General features: G+C 38.7%; 1 protein-coding gene across 1 annotated transcript in view; it reads right to left on the reverse strand.

The window, feature by feature from the left end:
• Positions 1-21,310, reverse strand: part of LOC135470833 (multiple epidermal growth factor-like domains protein 10) — a 77,066-nt gene extending 55,756 nt beyond the window's left edge. Inside the window, exons 1-8 of the mRNA XM_064749878.1 lie at positions 21,307-21,310; positions 20,242-20,484; positions 19,749-19,976; positions 13,300-13,395; positions 12,316-12,453; positions 4,307-4,462; positions 3,975-4,127; positions 2,895-3,047 (exon numbers count right to left, since the gene is read on the reverse strand). Of these exons, the coding sequence (XP_064605948.1) occupies positions 2,895-3,047; positions 3,975-4,127; positions 4,307-4,462; positions 12,316-12,453; positions 13,300-13,395; positions 19,749-19,976; positions 20,242-20,484; positions 21,307-21,310 (1,171 nt within the window). The remainder of the gene's footprint in view (positions 1-2,894; positions 3,048-3,974; positions 4,128-4,306; positions 4,463-12,315; positions 12,454-13,299; positions 13,396-19,748; positions 19,977-20,241; positions 20,485-21,306) is intronic.
• Between the last annotated feature and the right edge of the window lie 1,762 nt (positions 21,311-23,072).

Raw genomic sequence — 23,072 nt, forward strand, 5'->3', positions numbered from 1 at the left:
TTAACCGTATCACATTTATCCTTCCCACCTCGACAGTTCCCACATTGCTCCCTGCAGTCTCCTCCATAGTGGCCTGGCCAACACTCTGTGGCACAACGAAAACAGATGTGAATATAAATGCAACAGGATGTGGATACACGATTACTAACAAGTGTCATATCTACACTCAGTTGGTCAGTTGGTGGAGGTTTATACTGGTCTTTAACAGAAACAACTGTTATGATCATATTTAGTATTAGACTGCTTGGCAATAATTTATAACAATGTCACAGGGCTGCTGGGCTCTTTCATGTACATATACATACTTTTTTACTGTCTTTGAATCTGTACTCAAAAAGTTTTTACTTAGACCGGTCAAGTTCATGATTAGAGGAAACCAGCCATGAATCATTACCCTTCACCAAGTTTGTCATTAGAGGAAATCAGCCATTTATCACCACTATTCATCAAGTTTATGATTAGAGGAAACTAACCGTGAATCACCAACCTTCAACAAGGTTATGATTAGAAAAAAACAGCCGTGAATCACCACCCTTCACCAAGTTTATCATTAGAGGAAACCAACCGTGAATCACCACCCTTCACCAAGCTTATGATAAGAAAAAAACAGCCGTGAATCATCAGCCTTCACCAAGTTTATGATTAGAAAAAAACAGCCGTGAATCACTACCCTTCACCAAGTTTATGATTAGAGGAAACCAACCGTAAATCACCACCCTTCACCAAGTTTATGATTAGAGGAAACCAGCCGTAAATCACCACCCTTCACCAAGTTTATGATTAGAAAAAAACAGCCGTGAATCACTACCCTTCACCAAGTTTATCATTAGGGTAAATCAGCCGTGAATCACCACCCTTCACCAAGTTTATGATTAGAGAAAAACAGCCATGAATCACCACCCTTCACCAAGCTTATGATTAGAGAAAACTAAACGTGAATCACCACCCTTCACCAAGTTTATCATTAGAGGAAATCAGCTGTGAATCACCACCCCTCACCAAGTTTATGATTTGAGAAAACTAACCGTAAATCACCACCCTTCACCAAGTTTATGATTAGAGGAAACCAGCCGTAAATCACCACCCTTCACCAAGTTTATGATTAGAAAAAAACAGCCGTGAATCACTACCCTTCACCAAGTTTATCATTAGGGGAAACCAGCCGTGAATTACCACCCTTCACCAAGTTTATGATTAGAGAAAAACAGCCATGAATCACCATCCTTCACCAAGCTTATGATTAGAGGAAACTAACCGTGAATCACCACCATTCACCGAGTTTATCATTAGAGGAAATCAGCTGTGAATCACCACCCTTCACCAAGTTTATGATTTGAGAAAACTAACCGTAAATCACCACCCTTCACCAAGTTTATGATTAGAGGAAACCAGCCGTAAATCACCACCCTTCACCAAGTTTATGATTAGAGAAAAACAGCCGTGAATCACTACCCTTCACCAAGCTTATCATTAGGGGAAACCAGCAGTGAATCACCACCCTTCACCAAGTTTATGATTTGAGAATACCAGCCGTGAATCACCACCCTTTACCAAGTTTATGATTAAAGGAAACCAACCGTGAATAACCACCCTTCACCAAGTTTATCATTAGAGGAAATCAGCTGTGAATCACCACCCTTTACCAAGTTTATAATTAGAGGAAACCAGCCGTGAATAACCGCCCCTTCACCAAGGTTATGATTAGAGGAAACCAACCGTAAATCACCACCCTTCACCAAGTTTATGATTAGAGGAAACCAGCCGTAAATCACCACCCTTCACCAAGTTTATGATTAGAAAAAAACAGCCGTGAATCACTACCCTTCACCAAGTTTATCATTAGGGGAAATCAGCCGTGAATCACCACCCTTCACCAAGTTTATGATTAGAGAAAAACAGCCATGAATCACCACCCTTCACCAAGCTTATGATTAGAGGAAACTAACCGTGAATCACCACCCTTCACCAAGTTGATCATTAGAGGAAATCAGCTGTGAATCACCACCCCTCACCAAGTTTATGATTTGAGAAAACTAACCGTAAATCACCACCCTTCACCAAGTTTATGATTAGAGGAAACCAGCCGTAAATCACCACCCTTCACCAAGTTTGTGATTAGAAAAAAACAGCCGTAAATCACTACCCTTCACCAAGTTTATCATTAGGGGAAAACAGCCGTGAATCACCACCCTTCACCAAGTTTATGATTAGAGAAAAACAGCCATGAATCACCACCCTTCACCAAGCTTATGATTAGAGGAAACTAACCGTGAATCACCACCCTTCACCGAGTTTATCATTAGAGGAAATCAGCTGTGAATCACCACCCTTCACCAAGTTTATGATTTGAGAAAACTAACCGTAAATCACCACCCTTCACCAAGTTTATGATTAGAAAAAAACAGCCGTGAATCACTACCCTTCACCAAGCTTATCATTAGGGGAAACCAGCCGTGAATCACCACCCTTCACCAAGTTTATGATTTGAGAATACCAGCCGTGAATCACCACCCTTTACCAAGTTTATGATTAGAGGAAACCAACCGTGAATAACCACCCTTCACCAAGTTTATCATTAGAGGAAATCAGCTGTGAATCACCACCCTTTACCAAGTTTATAATTAGAGGAAACCAGCCGTGAATAACCACCCTTTCACCAAGGTTATGATTAGAGGAAACCAACCGTGAATCACCACCATTCACCAAGTTTTTGATTTGATGAAACCAGCCTTTGAATCACCACCATTCACCAAGTTTATGATTTGAGAAAACCAGCCTTTGAATCACCACTCTTCTTTAGGTACCTGGCAAAGCTGCAGCCAAGCTGGCAATGGCTGCATTCAAACCTGTCACTTTAATATATACACGCAGGTACACTGATAAATTATACTTACCTGTCTTACACAAGTTACCATCGTAACCATCAGTACATTTTACTCCTCCCTCATCTGGACATGCTCCATTAACCTTATCACATGTATCCCTCCCACCTCGACAGTTTCCACAAAACTCTCTGCAGCCTCCTCCATAGCGGCCTGGCAAACACTCTGTAGGAAAAACCCAAATGTCAAGTGAATAGGACTCAATTATAAGCCACTAGGGCCAAAATTCTTAGATATGTACAGTAACATCTTTAAATTGAATGCTTATCTCTTTAATTACAAAAGTGGAAAACAAAAAGAAGTTGCATCTTAATGCAAAAAAACCCCACTTATTCTGCATTTCAGCCAGTGGTGTTCAAGATATCAACTTTCATATCTGGGTCATACTATATCTGATTTCATGTCTCTATAGTGGAGATAGAAGCTGAAAAGCAGGCACCCAAGCCCGAAGTCTCCCTGCTGCATAAACTGTATCGACTGTAGATTACTTGTCTTTTTACGAACCCAAGAATATTGAAGAATTATGTCACAGTATATAATACATGTATAATATCATCTTTGGTGGTGATTATACAATTCAATTAAATCCTTTATAACTGCTACAGAAAAGAGCTATTCAAGTAATAACTTTATCAAAAAATAAAGATGAAACTTTGCCACTTTTTAAAAAATTACATATGATCCTAATATCTAGACTTAATACTTACCTTATGTATATATATATATATATATATATATATATATATATATATATATATATATATATATATATATATATATATATATATATATATATATATCCTCTAAGTTCAAATTTTTTCTATATAATGGGATAAAACAAGCTCTTTTGGAGCTTTATTCCCACCAGATTAGAACCAGCAATACCATCAATATGTTTTTGTTTGCAAACCTTTATTCCTACTGATGTAAAAATGTACCCTATGATTCTGGTGAAATAAAAAACAATTCAAAAATTCAAATGCACGTTACATGAATATCAAAAAGAAGAATTTACACCTGGTTTTATACAATTACTCCTAGACATAAACTCCTTAAGCTCAGGTTTACCATGTGTAGCCTGGTCTAGCTCACCTGTCTTACACTTGTTCCCCTTCCAGCCTGGGGCACATCTTGGTGTCTCTGTGCTTGGGCACCACCCATCCACTCTGTCACACTTATCTGAGCCACCTGCACATTGACCACAAGGCTGCTTACAGTCCGCACCATAAGTACCTGCTGTGCACTCTGAAAAAAAAATGACCTTTGTTTTGGCAATTTCTTTCTCATCAATTTAATTATAACATAATATGTTTTATCCAGTCACAATTACAGAAAGTCTTAGATGCAATTATTTTCATTCATCTATGCAATGATTTTTAAAGGAAATGAACATATTTAAAATATTATTCCACTGTTATCCATACTTTCATCACACTTCCTTCCCTGGTATCCGGCCTGACATCTAGGATTCGGTGACCTATCCGGACATTCTCCTGTTGTTCTGTCACAGACTGTTCTTCCCTCAGCACAGTATCCACATCCCTTCACACAGCCAGGGCCATACTCTCCTCCATCACAACCTGCAGACAGAAATTAACAGTCATACCTCAGTTGTTGTTTTTTGTCACAGACTGTTCATGTAGATATATGTACACTAAATGAGCATGACACACGAGCGCATATGCATTACCTCTGACTTTTAGTTTTGCAACAGGCACAAATTCACAAACAGACATCTCCACACAGGACGTGAATCATGTCCTTTCAATTCTGACCCCTTGAATCAACAGAACAGCCCATATGATAAAATCTAAAGAAGCCCAAGTTAAGATACATGTAGGATGTAAAAAAAACTTCACCCACCAAAAGGTTTAAAGGGCTGCTCATTTGCAGCAAAACACACTGTAAATATCACATGTAATGCTTAGATGCCATATCATCCGGCTGACTCATACGTTAAAAATTTCTGTCATTTCTGTGTCACATTGACTATAATGATTTGAGATCTGTTTCATTCTTCCCAGCTTAGGTTTCAGAACATATATATTTGTGCCCTAGCATTCACTAACCCGGAACTGTCACTTCGCATATACTGTCCTCAACATTATAAAATCTTGTTTTAATCAGGTACAGGTATTTTCATTTTCACATTACTTACTTGTTTATGAATGATGAAAACAATCATGTGACAATTAAAACGAACGTTAACTGTAACTGACACATTGACGCTTGTATCCAAACGTTACTTGGCCTAAATTTGCTGATGTACATGTACATCATAGATGTGTACATCGACATCACTGATATGTACATCTACACTACAGACGTACACCACAGATATGCACATAAACAACGGATGTATACATGTACACCACGAATATGTACATGTATACCATAGATATGTACATCTACACTACGGATATGTACATGTATACCACAGATATGTACATGTATACCACGGATATGTACATCTACACTACGGATATGTACACCACAGATGTGTACATATACACCACAGATGTATAAATCTACACCACGAATATGTACATGTATACCATACATATGTACATCTACACTACGGATATGTACACCACAGATATGTACATATACACCACGGATATACACATCCACACCACGGGTATATACATCTACACCACGGATGTGTACACCACAGATATGTACATGTACACCCTGGATGCATAAATCTACACCACGAATATGTACATGTACACCACGCATCTGTACATTACGAATATGTACATGTACAGCACAAATATGGAGATGTACACCACGGATATGCACATGTACACCACAGATATGTACATGCACACCACAGATATGTACATGCACACCACGGATATGCTGATTTACATTACGGATATGTACATGTAACCCAAGGATATGTACATGTACACCATGAAATGTACATCAAGGACATGTGCATATAAACCACAGATATGTACATGTAAACCACAAATACGTACACCACAGATGTGTACATTACAGATATGTACACCACAAACCTATACATGTACACCACAGTTATGTACGCCATAGACATGTGCACGAAGATATCTACACAAGAGATATCAACACCACGCATGTGTACATCTATACCACGGATATGTACATTTACAACACTAATATCTGCACCACGGTTATGTACATGTACATCAAGAATATGTACGTGTACACCACGGATATGTACATGCGCACAACGGACATGTATATCCACGCCACGGATATGTACATTTATACCACCTATATGAACATGTACATCACGAATAAGTACATGTACAACACCCATATGTACGTCTACACCACGGATATGTACATTTATACCACCTCTATGTACATGTACACCACGGATATGTACATGTACACCACCCATATGTGCGTCTACACCATGGATATGTATATATACGCCCACGAACATGTACATCCACATCACGGATATGTACATGTACACCGCGGATATGTACATGTACACCACAGATATATACATCTACACGATCGATATGCACACCACGAAAATGTACATGTCCAGCACGAATATGTACACAATGAATATATACATGCACACTGTGGATATGCACACCACAAATTTGTACGTGTACTCAACGAATATGTACATATGGACCATGCATATGTACAGCACGAATATGTGCATGTACACCACGGATTTGTACATATACACCATGTGTATGCACACCATGGATATGTACACCATGAATATCTGCATGTACATTATGGATATATACACCACAAATATGCACATGTACACAACGCATATGTACACGACGAATATGTACATGTACACCATGGGTATGCTCACCATAGATATATGCACATGTACACCACGAATATGTACATGTACACCACGGATATGTACACCAAAGATATGTACATGTACACACCGAATATGTACTAATACACCACAGATATGTACAGGTACACCACCAATGTGTACATGTACACCACGGGCATACACACCACGAATATGCACAAGAAAACCATGTATATGTACATGTACACCACAAATATGTACATGTACACCACGGATATGTATATGTACACCACGTATATATACATGTACACCATGAATATGTACATGTACTCTACGGATATGTTAATTTACACCACGAGTATGAAAATGTACACCACAAATATATACACCACGGATATGTACATTTACACCACAGATATGTACATGTACAACACAAATATGTACATCTACCCCAGAGATATGTACATATACACCACAGGTATGTACATGTACACCAAGGATATGCACACCACGAATATGTACATGTACACCACAAATATATACACGATGAATATGTACATGTACACCATGGATATGCACACCACAAATATGTACTTGTACACCATGGATATGTACACCACGGATATGTACATGTACACCACGAATTATACACGGTCGCTGTGAGTTCAAGTCCAGCTCATGCTGGCTTCCTCTCCGGCCGTAAGTGGGAAGGTCTGGCAGCAACCTGCGCATGGTCGTGGGTTTCCCCCGAGCTGTGCCCGGTTTCCTCCCACCATAATGCTGGCCGCCGTCGTATAAGTGAAATACTCTTGAGTACGGCGTAAAACACCAATTAAATAAATAAATAAATAAATCTTCAGTGATCTGCATTTTAAGGACTTTCGCTAGCTATGTCTCCATTTCCACCCCTTTCTTGAGGTTACACATGCGCAATTCAGGCGATTGGGTCCAAGATTTGTCTCCGAACTGAAAGAGCACTGATTGGGTAATACTGCCACACAGACAGTTTAGGTTGTTCATACACTATAAATATCTGCACTGCTATGTTGCACGCAGTTTAAATCTAGGAGAATTTTGTGCGTTTTGGAAAGAATTGAAAACTGTTTTCCCAGTGTTACTACACCCCCCCCCCCACTCCCCTACCCCCGGAAGGTTGCCAAGGTAACTCAATACTATGGCTTCAATTCCAGCAAGCACAGCTAAAAACATGGTGGTCATGCCGGGTTGATTTTTAGATGTGTTCTAGAAAAATGTGCACAGCTAGACAATATACACAGCCAAGATTGTAATTGACAGGGGGTGATACAAACACCACCACGAAGTGAAAAACAAAACGGAGAATAACAAAACATTAAATGGACATTGCATAATAGACAATAGAGAATAAACAACAAAGAATGCAATGGACATGGGGTAGTAGACAATGGAGAATAAACAACAAAGAATGCAATATACACGGGAGGGTAGACAATGGAGAATAAACAACAAAGAATGCAATGTACATGGCATGGTAGACAATGGAGAATAAACAACAAAGAATGCAATGGGCATGAGGTGACAGGCAATGCGGGATATACAGCACTGATCAATGTGGTGGCATGGTATGGTACCAGGAGAAAGTGAGGAGATATATATTTTTGAGCTTGAAGTTGACAAAGTGTGTCAGATCCTGTCAGTTACATTTTTGCCTCTGTATTCTCCTGTGCCTTCCCATCACACCACATTAGTTATATTTTTCTATTTTGATGTGTATTCTCCATTGTCTATCATCGCATTTCCATTATTTTGTTGTCTGTTCCCCACTATCTATCATCCCATTTCCCTTGCACTTTACTGTCTGTTCGTCATTGTCTATCATCCCATTGCCATTAATTACACTTTGTTGTTTATCCTCCATTGTCTATTATCCCATTTCCATTAATTGCACTTTGTTGCTTATCGTCCATTGTCTATTATCCCATTTCCAGTGCTCTTTGCTATATATTCACTATTGTCTGTCATCTCATGCTCATTGCATTCTTTGTTGTTTATTATGCCTTGTCTACCGATATTATCCAATGCTCATTTAAATTCTTTGTTATTCTCCTTTATGTTTTTCACTTCGTGATAATGGTTTTATCGCCACCTTTTATTACATTTTTGTCTATGTATTCTCCATTGTTAAGCTATTACATAATCCTAGTTATATTCTTTGCTGTTTATTCTTTGCTGTCTATCACCCAATGTCCAAAGTATTCTTTTGTTTATTTTTCTTTTGTGCAACACTCCATGTTGACAGGAATCATTGCTGTTTGTGAATAAGTCTGTGTCTCTTTGCTTTCTTTGTTCTGTGCTATTTATATCCATTGTCCATCAGTCCTTGCCAGGTGCACAGTTTGTTGTTTATACGCCATATTCTATCACACCTTGTCAATTACATTCTTGTTTGTGTATTCTCCATTGTCTAGCTATCAACTAAATGTAGGAATGTTGCTTTTGACAAAAACGTATTAGAAAGTTGAAAACCTATGAAAAAGAAGGCTAGCAAGCTGTGTCGAGCTGCCGTACATCATTTACAGAATAAGGTACCTCTGGCCAGTGATATTTTGAAGGATGCCATATGCTTGAATCCGCAAAGCTAACTGGTCCCTTGATTCAGAAGAAGTCTGTGCCAGCAGTTGGGTTGAGGACATGACAGTTTTGTTTCGTTCTGTCAGGCTTATGGATTGTGAATGTACCATGAACAAAGTGTACCTTACAATATGTCTCAAGGTTAAACGAGCGCATCGATTGATAGTAAACATCCCAGAAGTATGTTTTGCTTAAAAGACTGATCTCCACACAGTAATCATATGATTGATAGAGAACATCCTAGAAGTATGTTTTGGTTTAAAGACTGATCTCCACACAATAATCATATGACTGATAGTGAAAATCCCAGAAGTATGTTTTGGTTAAAAGGCTGATCTCCACACAGTAATCATATGATTGACAGAGAACATCTAAGAAGTATGTTTTGGTTAAAAGGCTGATCTTCACATAGTAATCATATGACTGACAGAGAACATCCCAGAAGCATGTTTGATTAAAAGACTGATATCCACACAGTAATTATATGACTGATAGTGAACATCCCAGAAGTGAGCTTAGGTTAAAAGACTGATCTCCACATAGTAATCATATGACTGATAGAGAACATCTCAGAAGTATGTTTTGGTTAAAAGACTAATCTCCACATAGTAATCATCTGACCAAAAGAGAACATCCCAGAAGTGAGCTTAGGTTAAAAGACTGATCTCCACACAGTAATCATGTGACTGATAGTGAACATCCCAGAAGTGAGCTTAGGTTAAAAGACTGATCTCCACACAGTAATCATATGATTGATAGAGAACATCCCAGAAGTATGTTTTGGTTAAAAGACTGATCTCCACACAGTAATCATATGATTAATAGAGAACATCCCAGAAGTATGTTTTGGTTAAAGGACTGATCTCCACACAGTAGTCATATGACTGACAGAGAACATCCCAGAAGCATGTTTGGTTAAAAGACTGATCTCCACACAGTAATCATATGATTGATAGAGAACATCCCAGAAGTATGTTTTGGTTAAAAGACTGATCTCCACACAGGAATCATCTGACTGACAGAGAACATCCCAGAAGCATGTTTTGGTTAAAAAACTGATCTCCACACAGGAATCATATGACTGATAGAGAACATCCCAGAAGTATATTTGGTTAAAAGACTGATATCCACACAGTAATCATATGATTGACAGAGAACATCCCAGAAACATGTTTGATTAAAAGACTGATCTCCACACAGTAATCATATGATTGATAAAGAACATCTCAAAAGTATGTTTTGGTTAAAAGACTGATCTCCACACAGTAATCATATGACTGACAGAGAACATCCCAGAGGTATGTTTTGGTTAAAAGACTGATATCCACACAGTAATCATATGATTGACAGAGAACATCCCAGAAACATGTTTGATTAAAAGACTGATCTCCACACAGTAATCATATGATCGATAGAGAACATCCCAGAAGTACGTTTTGGTTAAAAGACTGATCTCCACACAGTAATCATGTGACTGATAGTGAACATCCCAGAAGTGAGCTTAGGTTAAAAGACTGATCTCCACACAGTAATCATATGATTGATAGAGAACATCCCAGAAATATGTTTTGGTTAAAAGACTAATCTCCACATAGTAATCATGTGACTGATAGTGAACATCCCAGAAGTGAGCTTAGGTTAAAAGACTGATCTCCACACAGTAATCATATGATTGATAGAGAACATCCCAGAAATATGTTTTGGTTAAAAGACTGATCTCCACACAGTAACCATATGATTGATAGAGAACATCCCAGAAGTATGTTTTGGTTAAAAGACTGATCTCCACACAGTAATCATATGACTGACAGAGAACATCACAGAAGCATGTTTGGTTAAAAGACTGACCTCCACACAGTAATCATATGATTGATAGAGAACATCCCAGAAGTATGTTTTGGTTAAAAGACTGATCTCCACACAGTAATCATATGATTGATAGAGAACATCCCTGAAGCTTGTTTGGTTAAAAGAATGATCTCCACACAGTAATCATATGACTGATAGTGAACATCTCAGAAGTGAGCTTAGGTTAAAAGACTGATCTCCACATAGTAATCATATGGCTGATAGAGAACATCCCAGAAGTATGTTTTGGTTTATAGACTGATCTCCACATAATAATCATCTGACCGAAAGTGAACATCCCAGAAGTGAGCTTAGGTTAAAAGACTGATCTCCATACAGTAATCATATGATTAATATAGAACATCCCAGAAGTATGCTTTGGTTATAAAGCTGATCTCCACACAGAAATCTTAATAGAGAACATCCCAGAAGTATGTTTTGGTTAAAAGACTGATCTTCACACAGTAATTATATGACTGATTGTGAAAATCCTAGAAGTATACTCAGCTCAAAAAACAGTAATCATATGACAGACAGTGAACATCCCACAAGTATGCTTAGGTTAAAGAAATATTGTCCACAAAGTAACCGTTTGTGGCTGATAGCAAACATCCTTCAAGTAGCCCCTTTAAAAGATTTTATTGAGATAAGCAGATAATCTATTAGAATTTGATCATCATCCCTGCAGGATGTTACCCTGGGATACAGCCATACAGTACATGTGTTTGCCATCAACGATGGAATATCCCTCTCATGTTTATGTGCTCAACATGTGTGCAAACCCTGATCTCATTACCTGCAGTACTTTGTAAAATACCACCTCTAACATTTTGTTCAACACTGCTTTCCCTGTTATCACACGCTGACGCTCAGGGTACGACAAAAACTAAAAATGATGGAAGAGAGTGAAATGTCATTTCCAAAAAGTGCAGTTTAATTTGAGCTTTTTTTCTGGCAGGCGAAAAGGGTATTTGAAAATATTTTTGCATGGCGGGTATTTGGGACCACGTCTAATCTCCATACAGTAACCACATAATTGATATACACCTTTCGGGTAATATAGTTTTTGCATTATAATATTCTAAAGAAGGTTTAGAATATTTAATATGAACATTATTTTAACTGTTAATGTTTAGTATTAATACTGCTTAGATATGGCATATGTTTATGTATTTCCCTTTGACTTACTTATATTACAGGCGAGTCCTTTATATCCAGCCGCACATTTGTTATCAGGGCACCTGCCATTGGTCTTGGCACACTGAGCTCCACCCAGGCAAAAACATTTCTGAAAACAGTGCTCACCCCACTTGCCGTTCCTACATTCTGAATAAACAAAAAAGAGATTAATGGATTAATGGATTAATGGATCATTCAGCAATTACATACAAAAAACTAGGGTTATGAGAAACGCAGCAGCTCGACAATCAGTGCTTCAGATTAAACAGCCACAGATTAAGTTGACTTGACATCGGACGCAAACTAGAAAAGTACAGAAGAACAAAACTTGGTACTTCTACACAAATTCATATATTATTTCAGATCTAAAAGGTCTGCAAGGCCATATTTAAGCTTAAAATGGGAGGTGAAGTAGAAGTGAAAACTATAAAACTAGTTTACTCAAACATTAAACTTTATTATAGGATCTGATAATGTGGTAGAAAAAAATTCCAGTAAAAATTCAAAATTAGAACTCCTTCACGAGGATGAAGTGAAAACTAAGACATTAATTGACAGAAACAGAAACCTGTCATTGTCACTGCTTCACATAAACCCTAATTCATATATCATCATTAAGAACTTTACATATTCAATTCATATCTATCATGTAGGTCCATTTTTTAAAGTTTCCTGAAGATGTAACGAAATCTGTGATACTATTTGACCCAAACATAAAACATTACTCTGGGGCTAAACTTGCATCGAAGCCTTGGAACCATTGAAAAAAATAATATATGGCATCTCGGTCATCGATAGAGAAATCACAGTGAAGAATAGAAGTAAAATGACTTTGTTGTAAATTGTTTAATGATGAAAACGTCTTTGTCTTTGCCTCTTTGTAGCGACGACCTTAAGAGATATTTTGCTTGCATAAATGTGCATGTGCTTTGGTTTTCCCAGAGCAGACGGGCAAGTTTTTAGTTTTAGCACTGTACTTCACGAAACACTCACCTTCACATCTCAGCTGACTGCTATCACAATGTGAGCAGCTTGAAGAGGTTTCACATTCATAATTACATTCTTCTCCATACCATTTTTCACTGCAAACTGTAAACAACAGTCCACATTCAATAAGCCATACGATGATCAGCTCCCAACTATCCATATGACTATGATCAGCTCCCAACTATTCATATGACTATGATCAGCTCACAACTATTCATATGACTATGATCAAAGCAGATGTACCAAGATAGGTCACAATGTATTATATGTATTGGTTTACTTATTCAAAAGCGTAAATATCAGAGAGAAAGGACTGACTGACAATACAGCTGCATGATGAGGGAACAATTAGAAACCATTTACTCTATCTGGCTCCTGTCAGGCATCTCAAAGCACTACAATTTGTTGATTGATTTAACTGGTGTTTTATGCCGTATTAAAAAATATTTGACTTATGTGACAGCGGTCAGCATTATGGTTGGAGAATACCGGGAAGATGGAGCCCAAGGAAAACTCACGACCATCTGCAGGTTCCTACAAGACCTTTTAACCTAAGACCGGAGAGAATACCAGCATGATCGAAATGGAGAAGAACTCAGAGCAATGGCTTTGGTCATGTTGATGAGAGGCTGAGAGGGGTCATTGTGCACGGAATAATGCTAACGGAAAGGCCACAGAGTCCACTGAGAGCGCGTACAAGCAATTGATGATCGATATTACATGTATACCACACTGGTAAGAGAACTCCTGACAGATAAAAGGCGTAATTTCTACATTAGAATTCTTGTTGTCAAGTGTCAGAGGGTTCTCCACGAAGGCATATATCCAAAATGACCAATGGATATCAGCCGAAGTCATAGCATGCTGTTGTTATAAAGTTCATGTCAATAAAGGGGACTACATCTGCAGCCCTCAAAAATTGGCGCAAACGATCGTTCCTTCAGTTCCCGCAGAGGTTACGCAAATTCAAAAAATCAAACAGTTTCTCATTCGCGCAAAATAGCACAAAAAAGAAAGACTGAAGTAAAAAAGAAGTGGCAAGTTGTATCATATCTCCATCAATTGCGTGGGCAGTTAAAACTTTATTTGGTGTGAAAATTGACAGCAGTTGAATTTGAATCGGGTCGAAATAATCGCTGGCCTGGGGATAGGGTGATATACAGCAGGGAGGACAAAATAGGCATTAAATATACAAATTGTTACGAATTCCGTCTTTAAATATTGTATTTTATTTTGTCATTTTTTCTTGAGCTCTGACCTACATTTCCCTCTCTGTGTACGTCATAGTCTTCACTGTAATTCTGTCTCAAGGCTTCGCTGTTTAAGAGTTTGGTGTCACTGTATATAGAGTATACTTTCTGGAAATATGTAAAAACCATCCAGAATTTTCTTTGCGTTAGTCTATAAATATGAGCGACGGAGCTTTGAAGCTCGCAGTCATTTACTCAAGTCCACTTGAGAGCAGTTATATTCACTGTCATCGACTCTGATGGATTTTTCTGAGTTTGGAGATATCACCTTTCACGCCATTCAACATTCGTCATTTATACCTCTTTTCCAGTGCGTAGCACTTTGTGAGCTTGTGTTTCGCCATTTGCTAATTATTTGAGATATTCTTTTGGAGATTGTATCACCCATTGTCTCTTTGTGCGATTACGTACATTTCATCCCAGTTTACCCTGAATGTGACTGTGTATATATCCAAGGAGTGAAACATAGGCTTACATCGCCTGCTCGACATCACCGAGGTTGCTGTCAACCCGTCCCACGTGAGAAGTTACACCTTCACAGGCAGTTGTGGATCAACCATCGTCAGCGTGCTGTGCCCACTAAAGCTTGTCACTTATCAGACTGTCATCCTTCGATTGGGGAATTCCTCTTAAATGTGGATTCTATATTTCCGTGGTCTGACTCGCCTTTGGAAGCCGGAATACTTCATCCGGATTTCGACGCTGTCATCAGTAAGAGACTGTATACTTTTGTAATCATTTCTATTGTTTTTTATATATTATTGTCAGTTGTATTATTTGTCTGTTTTGTTCAAATATATGTGTTGAACTTATTCAAGCGTCTTCGTGTTTCTTTGCTTGATCTTGTGTAAGGTCTATCGCTGATCTGAGAGTTGAAGAAGCCAGTTGTTTCTCATATTTACTCCCCGATTGCGATACCCTTACAAGATACAAACTCTGGTTTGGGCGTACTTTGTGAGTAAACAAAGTGGGAGTTAATTCGTCTTACTTTAATAGATCTTTCGGCATGCCGGTGAAAGTGAAGGAAAAATAGATAAAAGTACATTGCTAACTTCCAATGAATGACGTTTATGATAAGCGCTATCCCATTGGCTGTGTCTCTCATGTGGATCAATGAGTGCATGAGCTTCTAACAAATTGTTGGAAGTGTCGTCGGTGTACGACAAAAGGACAATTTGACGACTATGGTGGTAGTAGTGGTTTCTGGCTGGCTACAGAGGATGTTTAAAACCAAAACAATCCAAAACTAAGGAGAAGATTTCAACATAGAGCTATGCCTGAACCGGGTGTGTGAACACGGTAAATGACCTGAAGTTTCGCCCTGGGATTCGAAAAGTGCATCCCAGGATTCATTGCGTTGATTGTGGTTCTCACTGAGTGGGCGCCGCGGGAGAGGATCAGGGATGGTCAGGGGATTATACTAACAGTTCCAGAAGGTAATAAACAACCCCACGCTTCACTGAGCAGTCAGTCTATGCTCCTACCACCAACAGTTCATGTTGTCCTCAGTTTTAATCATAATAATGTTACTGCCCTTCACAACAGGTTATTTTATTATGGTTGTTTGGGTATAAATGGGAATTGGGGAGAAAACCCTGAGGAGATTAAGCCTGACTACCCAGTTCCTTTACACATGTGGAGTGTCAGGTCAAATATCCGTTTTTAAACTGCAGTGCTCTCCGTATACAAAGCTGTATCAGAATTTAGCACACCGAGAATCCATACTTGTATACTTGTCAAGACTGTCAACTTCCGCCCATGTTTCATAAACATTAATACTTAACTTACTTCATATTTAATCGAGTTCCCTCAGGTGAAATTTTAATCATACAGACTGGTTTTATCTACATGAAGACAAAAGCCACTTACAATCACAAGACTCGAAATTTTCACGTGTCTACCCATCGATCATGTGACTTTTGCTGGCAAAAGGCAAAACAGTAATCATAGTTGTCGCTGGCAATAAGTAAATCGCATCTGGACAAAACTGTATACAATAAATCATAACCCATTTTGTTTATAAAGCCAATGACAGAGTTGCGATAACTCCTAATGTGATTACAACTCAAACAAATCCTGTCTCCCGATAAGCCGGACATGCGCATAGTGCTAGCAAAAAGGGGTAAAAGTAAATAGTGGCATTTTTCGGAAACCTTACGTGGAGTATGTTTTCTGTGTTTAACGGAGGTTCCCGATACCCCAACGCGGGAAAAGGAACTCTTCTATCATAAGAGAACAGGACTCTCAGCAGAAAACCGTTCACTAAATAATGGTGTGAAGTGCCTTCCGCTTAGGTCTAACCGGCTTCATGGGTTTGTCTGCGATGTACTTGTGCATGTACATTCCTTGCTTGGCGTGGTCATGGTTTCAGACAGTGTTTGGGATTGAAAGGTTTGTAACAGACGTTGCCCGTCTTGATACTTTCTTCGGTTTCATTCATGGGTGCATTTAGAGAAGTACATGTAGCCCTACTAGTCGAAAGACCTGCACACCTCACTGTCAATGACTTGATTCCATCTGGCGAGGATTAGCAACCAGAGCTGCTAAGTGCCATACAGGGTAATGAAACAAACAGGGGGCTAATCACTCTCCCCTGTCATCTCAGATCAGTACCAATGACAGTAACTCAGGTGAAAGTCTGCTGAGGTATACCCGCTGATATTATGACTGTAGTAACTACTGATCATTTACCGTACCTTTGTGTAAAACTGTTTTGGTAACAATGACGAAACACTGGAAGTGGCGGAAATCGGGGTGACTTAAAAAATTAGCTTGTAAATTTGATCACACCGGGGTTTTGGAACTAAAGTAAATATTTTATTGTAACATGCCATCAAGGATAAACGTCACAACGATATAGCAAATCCATTACAAATGTCAGCACCCTCAGTCGTCTGTAGCTGAAAGCTTCAGATTGGTCTACGGATAGTTTTTACTAGTATGTACTAATGTTATTAAAGGCATATGCGTGGACTTCTGGTCCCCAAACATCTTACCCAATCTCAAAAAGTTCACAGCTGATTTCTTGACTACAATCCTGCATAGCCTACTTCCTTTAGAACATCGCCTATATTCAGCTGTCCGTAAAATCATTCATACTCGGTACTAAAATTGCCTTCCGTCCGTGACATGAAACAACACAAGCTCTACCAGAAATTTTAGGAACGAGTATGACTTATCTTACAGGCAGCTGAATATTGGCGACTCTCTATAGGAAATAGACCATACTACCTGAACTCCTTTAGTAAAAACGTTTTCTCATGTCATTATTAATCAGTCATATGTAATTTAATTCGAAAGCTATTGAATTATTACAACATTTTCCTTACAAATAAGGCAACTGGAATTGTCAATCACTCAATGGCTTACAAATGGTGTTTACTGTACTGGGAGTGTCCAGTGTAAGATAAAATTTGTCCATGTGTTGTTTTGGTGTAACCCATTTGTAGAACTCGTAGGGTATGCAAACACCATTAGCTTAACCGAACTAAAGGTTTCGCAAGATACATATGAAAATTAACCTTTGTTCTGGTTTCAAATTTTCCATCGTATTTTTTTCTTATGGAGAATTCATTGACTAACACGGATTGCACGACTTTTCACCCGTATCAGAAAACAAGGTGTCTTTCGAGAGAGCATTGGGCTGATGCATTTGACTGGTCTGTCGTGGAAGTCACCTAATTTGGAGTTCATGGTACACTACTCTGTACTGAAAATTAAGGGTTCACGCGGCTTTACGGGAATTCCTCTTGTTTTTCTTATGGTTATTATTGTAATTCTCTTTACGCAGAATCTATACCACTTTGGCTAGAAATCTGTAATTTTAGTATATGATAGGTATTTAAAAGTTATGCCAGAAAACAAAAAAGATTTATGTATTTCACATGGTTTGGCAGCTTTGATTGCCCAGAGAACTGCCAAAAACAAGACACACAGCTGATCATAAATATTTCTTCAGATTATTGAAGTCACATAAAAGCTTAAGTGAATGGACGAAGACAAATTTATCTGGAACTATTGAGGTTGCCAACCATTATGGATGATTTTTTACTGTCTAAGTCTTGAAAAAATCCTAAAAGCCATGTTAGTAAACATTACCCATAAAAAACTTCGAACTTTGACTCACATTGTAATATGCTTGAGTGAGTGAGTGAGTGCTTGGGGTTTAACGTCGTACTCAACAATTTTTCAGTCATATGACGACGAAAGAATCCTTAGGGTGCATGTACGCGTGATGTGCCTCCTTGTTGCAGGACGGATTTCCACCGCTCTTTTATTTAGTGCTGCTTTACTGAGACGACTTACCGAAGGCAAGTAAGCCGCCCCGCCCAAGCCATTATACTGATACGGGTCAACCAGTCGTTGCACTATCCCCTTCATGCTGAACGCCAAGCGAGGAAGTTACAACTTCCTCTTTTAAAGTCTTAGGTGTGACTCGATCAAGGATTGATCCTGGATCTACCGGTCCCGAAGCGGACGCTCCACCACATTGTAATATAATATATGGCATTTCAATGAACAACATTCCTATTATAGCATGTAAAGGTACAATTAAAGCCCTCCACTGTAGTTGTGCATAGTAAGTCATCCATTAAGCACTAATGCCCTTTCAGCCAGGTAAATCCTAATAAAATGAAAACGTATCTCACAAATACATGTATCTAATTGCGTCATTTGTTGTTGGAACCCTGTCTCACAAATACATGTATCTAATTGCGTCATTTGTTGTTGGAACCCTGTCTCACAAATACATGTATGTAATTGCGTCATTTGTTGCTGGAACCCTGTCTCACAAATACATGTATCTAATTGCGTCATTTGTTGCTGAAACCCTATCATCACTATCTGTGACAGTTCTTCAAGATGCAATCCAATCCCACAGTCCAAACATTTACTTCCATCTTGATGGTGTTATTTCTCACTGGATGTCTGACGTAAATATCTATGTTAAACTATGTTAATTAGAATGCAATATCCACGATCTTTCCACTGGGAAGAAAGAAGGAAGGCTAATGCGTGCGAAACAGAAGCTGGGAAACAACCTTGGACATAACGTCAAAGTATCAAAGTTGCCCCTGTTAACCGAGGATATACACGTACATGTAGCCCGTGGGAGGTGACCCTGGTTGCATGGCAACACACTTTCGGATTCATACGAGTGAGAGTGCTTTAACAGAAAGAGCCCCGACCAAAAATAAAGTTTACCGTATATCAGCACTTCACAAAGGTTCAATGGATACTTTCGTGTCTGTTTAATCTGGACGACGTTTCCTCTCAGAGGAGTGTAATTCCCACAATTCCCTTTGATTGTTGGACCAGGACCAGAGCTATCTGGGCCTCCTTGTGTTTGGTCTCTGTAACATTCTCGGTAGTTTGCTGAACCAGACGATGTTTCACCTACGCTGAGCACAAACTGATTGATACGACCATCACCTAGTAAAAGTAAGCAGAGCATGCAGGAGTCTTTGTACACATCTATATATGTTACGAGTTTATAAAATTCCCACAACTTCTGTGAAATAGCATTTGTAATAATTTTATTTGCCAACTCAATGTCATCTTCTTGATACAATACAACCTTCAGTCACATGTATATAAAGAAGAAAACAGGTCAACTTCTACAACAAAATGTATTCTGTCTGACTCGGAAACATGCATGTAGTACGTGGATATGCCTAATGTGTGTTTTCATACTTACAACAACCACCATGCCTGACATCGATGGCGAATCTGTAGATATTGTAGGTCCGATCCAAGGTGACATTCCACTCAGCCAGGGTGTTAAGGTTAGATGTACGACCTGCTTGAGTACATGGAGTTGTGAAGAAGTCATACCCTCGTTTACCATCTACAGCCAAGCTGGCATTGTGACACGTGTCAGGACCCCCTTGACAATACGTGTCTGGACTGTGACTAGCAGCCCTTCGCAAAGCTACATTCTCTGAAATAATAATGTAAATGATGTTAGACTAACACCAACAGCTGACTGTCTATCTTGGCAGTCCATACACTATACATGTTTGCTGAAAATCCTTATGCAGTTACCCTAGTCAATACACATACATGTACATGTAAGCCTACATTCAAACCCTCAAACACATACTTATTTGAAGATATAGATACTGTCTAAATTTCATACAACCTGGTTCTTAAATTGAAGGGATTAAAATTAAGTAATAACAAAAACCGATTGTAAAGGAACATCATTGTTTTATTTGTAAAATAGTTAATGATGAAGTTGAAAATTGTACATACTAGCTATCAAATAAAACAGGATTTGTGTCCACATTGATGATTTATTCTAATTAGCTACACCTGTTTATCATTATTGTGTGTGTAGATGAGCAGTATGGACAATAGTTATCAGCAGAATTTCTGTGTCTGACTGTGCTGTTACAGTGTGGCTTATGACCAGAATGCTAAATGCACACTGCAGCTTTACTGAATACACAATCTAGCAATGCAATTAACAAACCACAAGTAGCACATAATGCACACAAAGAAAACCATAAATAAATCAAAATTATAGGAGTCTGATGTGTAAAAAGTTGACCTGGTAGAAGTTTTAATATTCTGAGCTTTCATACTTTGGACTGGAGTCACTTAAAATTACAGTTATACATGTACTGAATCACATCTGCCTGCTGAAAGAGTCAAGTGCTTGTAAACAAAACAGCGCCTACAAGAGGACACAGAGTTAAATGTAGACAAGGAGGCTGATGCAAACCACAGAAGGAAGTAAAACACCTGATTCATAATATACCCATCTCTCTTCGTTTTTAGCTGTTGTAAAGGCTGGTATGGTCGATCTATAGAGCCAATGTACTGGGTTCTATATGACACAGTGTCTTCTATCAGAGATGTATCTTTCATCATGCTCAGCACACAGGGGTTTGGCTGATGTTCGTGTATGCCCACAATAATTCAGGTGATGTTTCGCTTCGATTACAGGATATATACTCAACAAAAAATATCAACGCACGAAGCAATTTAATTTATATTGTTTTCTCTCAGTATTAAATAACGTGTTAACTCAACAATTACGGCAAGTTATCATTATCAATTGTATCTTCAATTTCAATTGATACATAAGCAGCTATGAAATTGTGAGAGTTTTCTAACAAGGTTTGAAGATATTTGACAAAGACATTAAATTTGGTAGATTAAAATGTATACTGATCGGTGCTCCTTATTAGGTTGTAAAACATATCCCTGAGGAACCCTGCAGTTAGTTGTTTCATGTCTGCAGATGACTTTATAATAATTGGCACTCAGGAAGGCATGGATTCACAGTACTGAACGGGAGGATCGTGTTTTGTGCCAAACAAGGAGAGTTGTATCTGTTGTCATTTTACTACAGAAAGCTATACAAGAAGAATTAAAAAGAATTCCAAATGAATCATAATTATGAAAATACGAAGCTTTCATCTTAAAAGAACTCATGAGTTCATGAGTTGTGCAGATAAGTTCTGACATCTAAATATGCACCTGAAAGACTGAAAAAAATATACTCACGCCTCTGGCAAGTCGACCCATCCCATCCGTCAGCACAGTTCCCACTACAGCCTGTCAGAGGATTACAGTCCACACCCGGACCACAGTGACAGTCATATTTACAATCTGGTCCATACTTGTTCTGAGGGCACTGACCTGAAACTAAAACACAGACGGTAATTACTAAACCCGTCTGACCTTGAGTCACATTGTCTTAGGACACCCTGTCTGACGCTCACAGCTCACACCTGACCACAGTGACAGTCATACCTACAGTCTGGTCCATACTTGTTCTGGGGACACTGACCTGAAACTATAACACACACGGTAATTACTAAACCAGTCTGACCCTGAGTCACGTGGTCTTAGGACATCCTGTCTGAAGCTCCCATCTGATCACAGACATATAGCCTAGGCCATACTTGTTCTCTCTCAGGGCACTGTAATGCTCCGGTTTACCGAAATGTAGGTCCCAAACATCTGAGAATGGTATTAATTCTTTGTGTGGAAACAGGGTGAAGGCACGTTGTAACAACCATAAATGACTACGTACTGAGACATAAACAAAAAGCGATGTATTTCTAGCATGCATGCAGTCTACTGTTGCGTGATACATGTACACAGTTAAGTCACTCTGTCGATCTTAAAGAGTCTTGTTAGCGGTGGTGTTCTGTTCCTTCACGTTTTTGCTTGACCCACGGTTTTTTTTTCAACACTAAAAACTACCTTGTTATTCTGAAATCCATAGATATAAACGTGATGGTCATGTATTTCCACTTACTCGGCAGCAAGGGCTAAAAGTGTACAAATTTTCCGTTTCGAGGAGTTGAAGCTTGCAAATTCTTTCGATTCCTCGTGAACTGACATGCGTGACCCAAAACAACTTGTTACTCATGGACATCAGACGTCAAAACAGTAAGTAGGCATTCGTCTTTGTTCTTGCAGTTAATCTTGTGACGAGGTGTGTCTGAACTCCCGATTGGCATTTTCTTTGAAATTTGCACCCGTCCATAAAAATGTTCATTGGAAAAGCAA

The sequence above is a fragment of the Liolophura sinensis genome, chromosome 7, assembly GCF_032854445.1.
Source record: "Liolophura sinensis isolate JHLJ2023 chromosome 7, CUHK_Ljap_v2, whole genome shotgun sequence".
Lineage (NCBI taxonomy): Eukaryota > Metazoa > Mollusca > Polyplacophora > Chitonida > Chitonidae > Liolophura > Liolophura sinensis.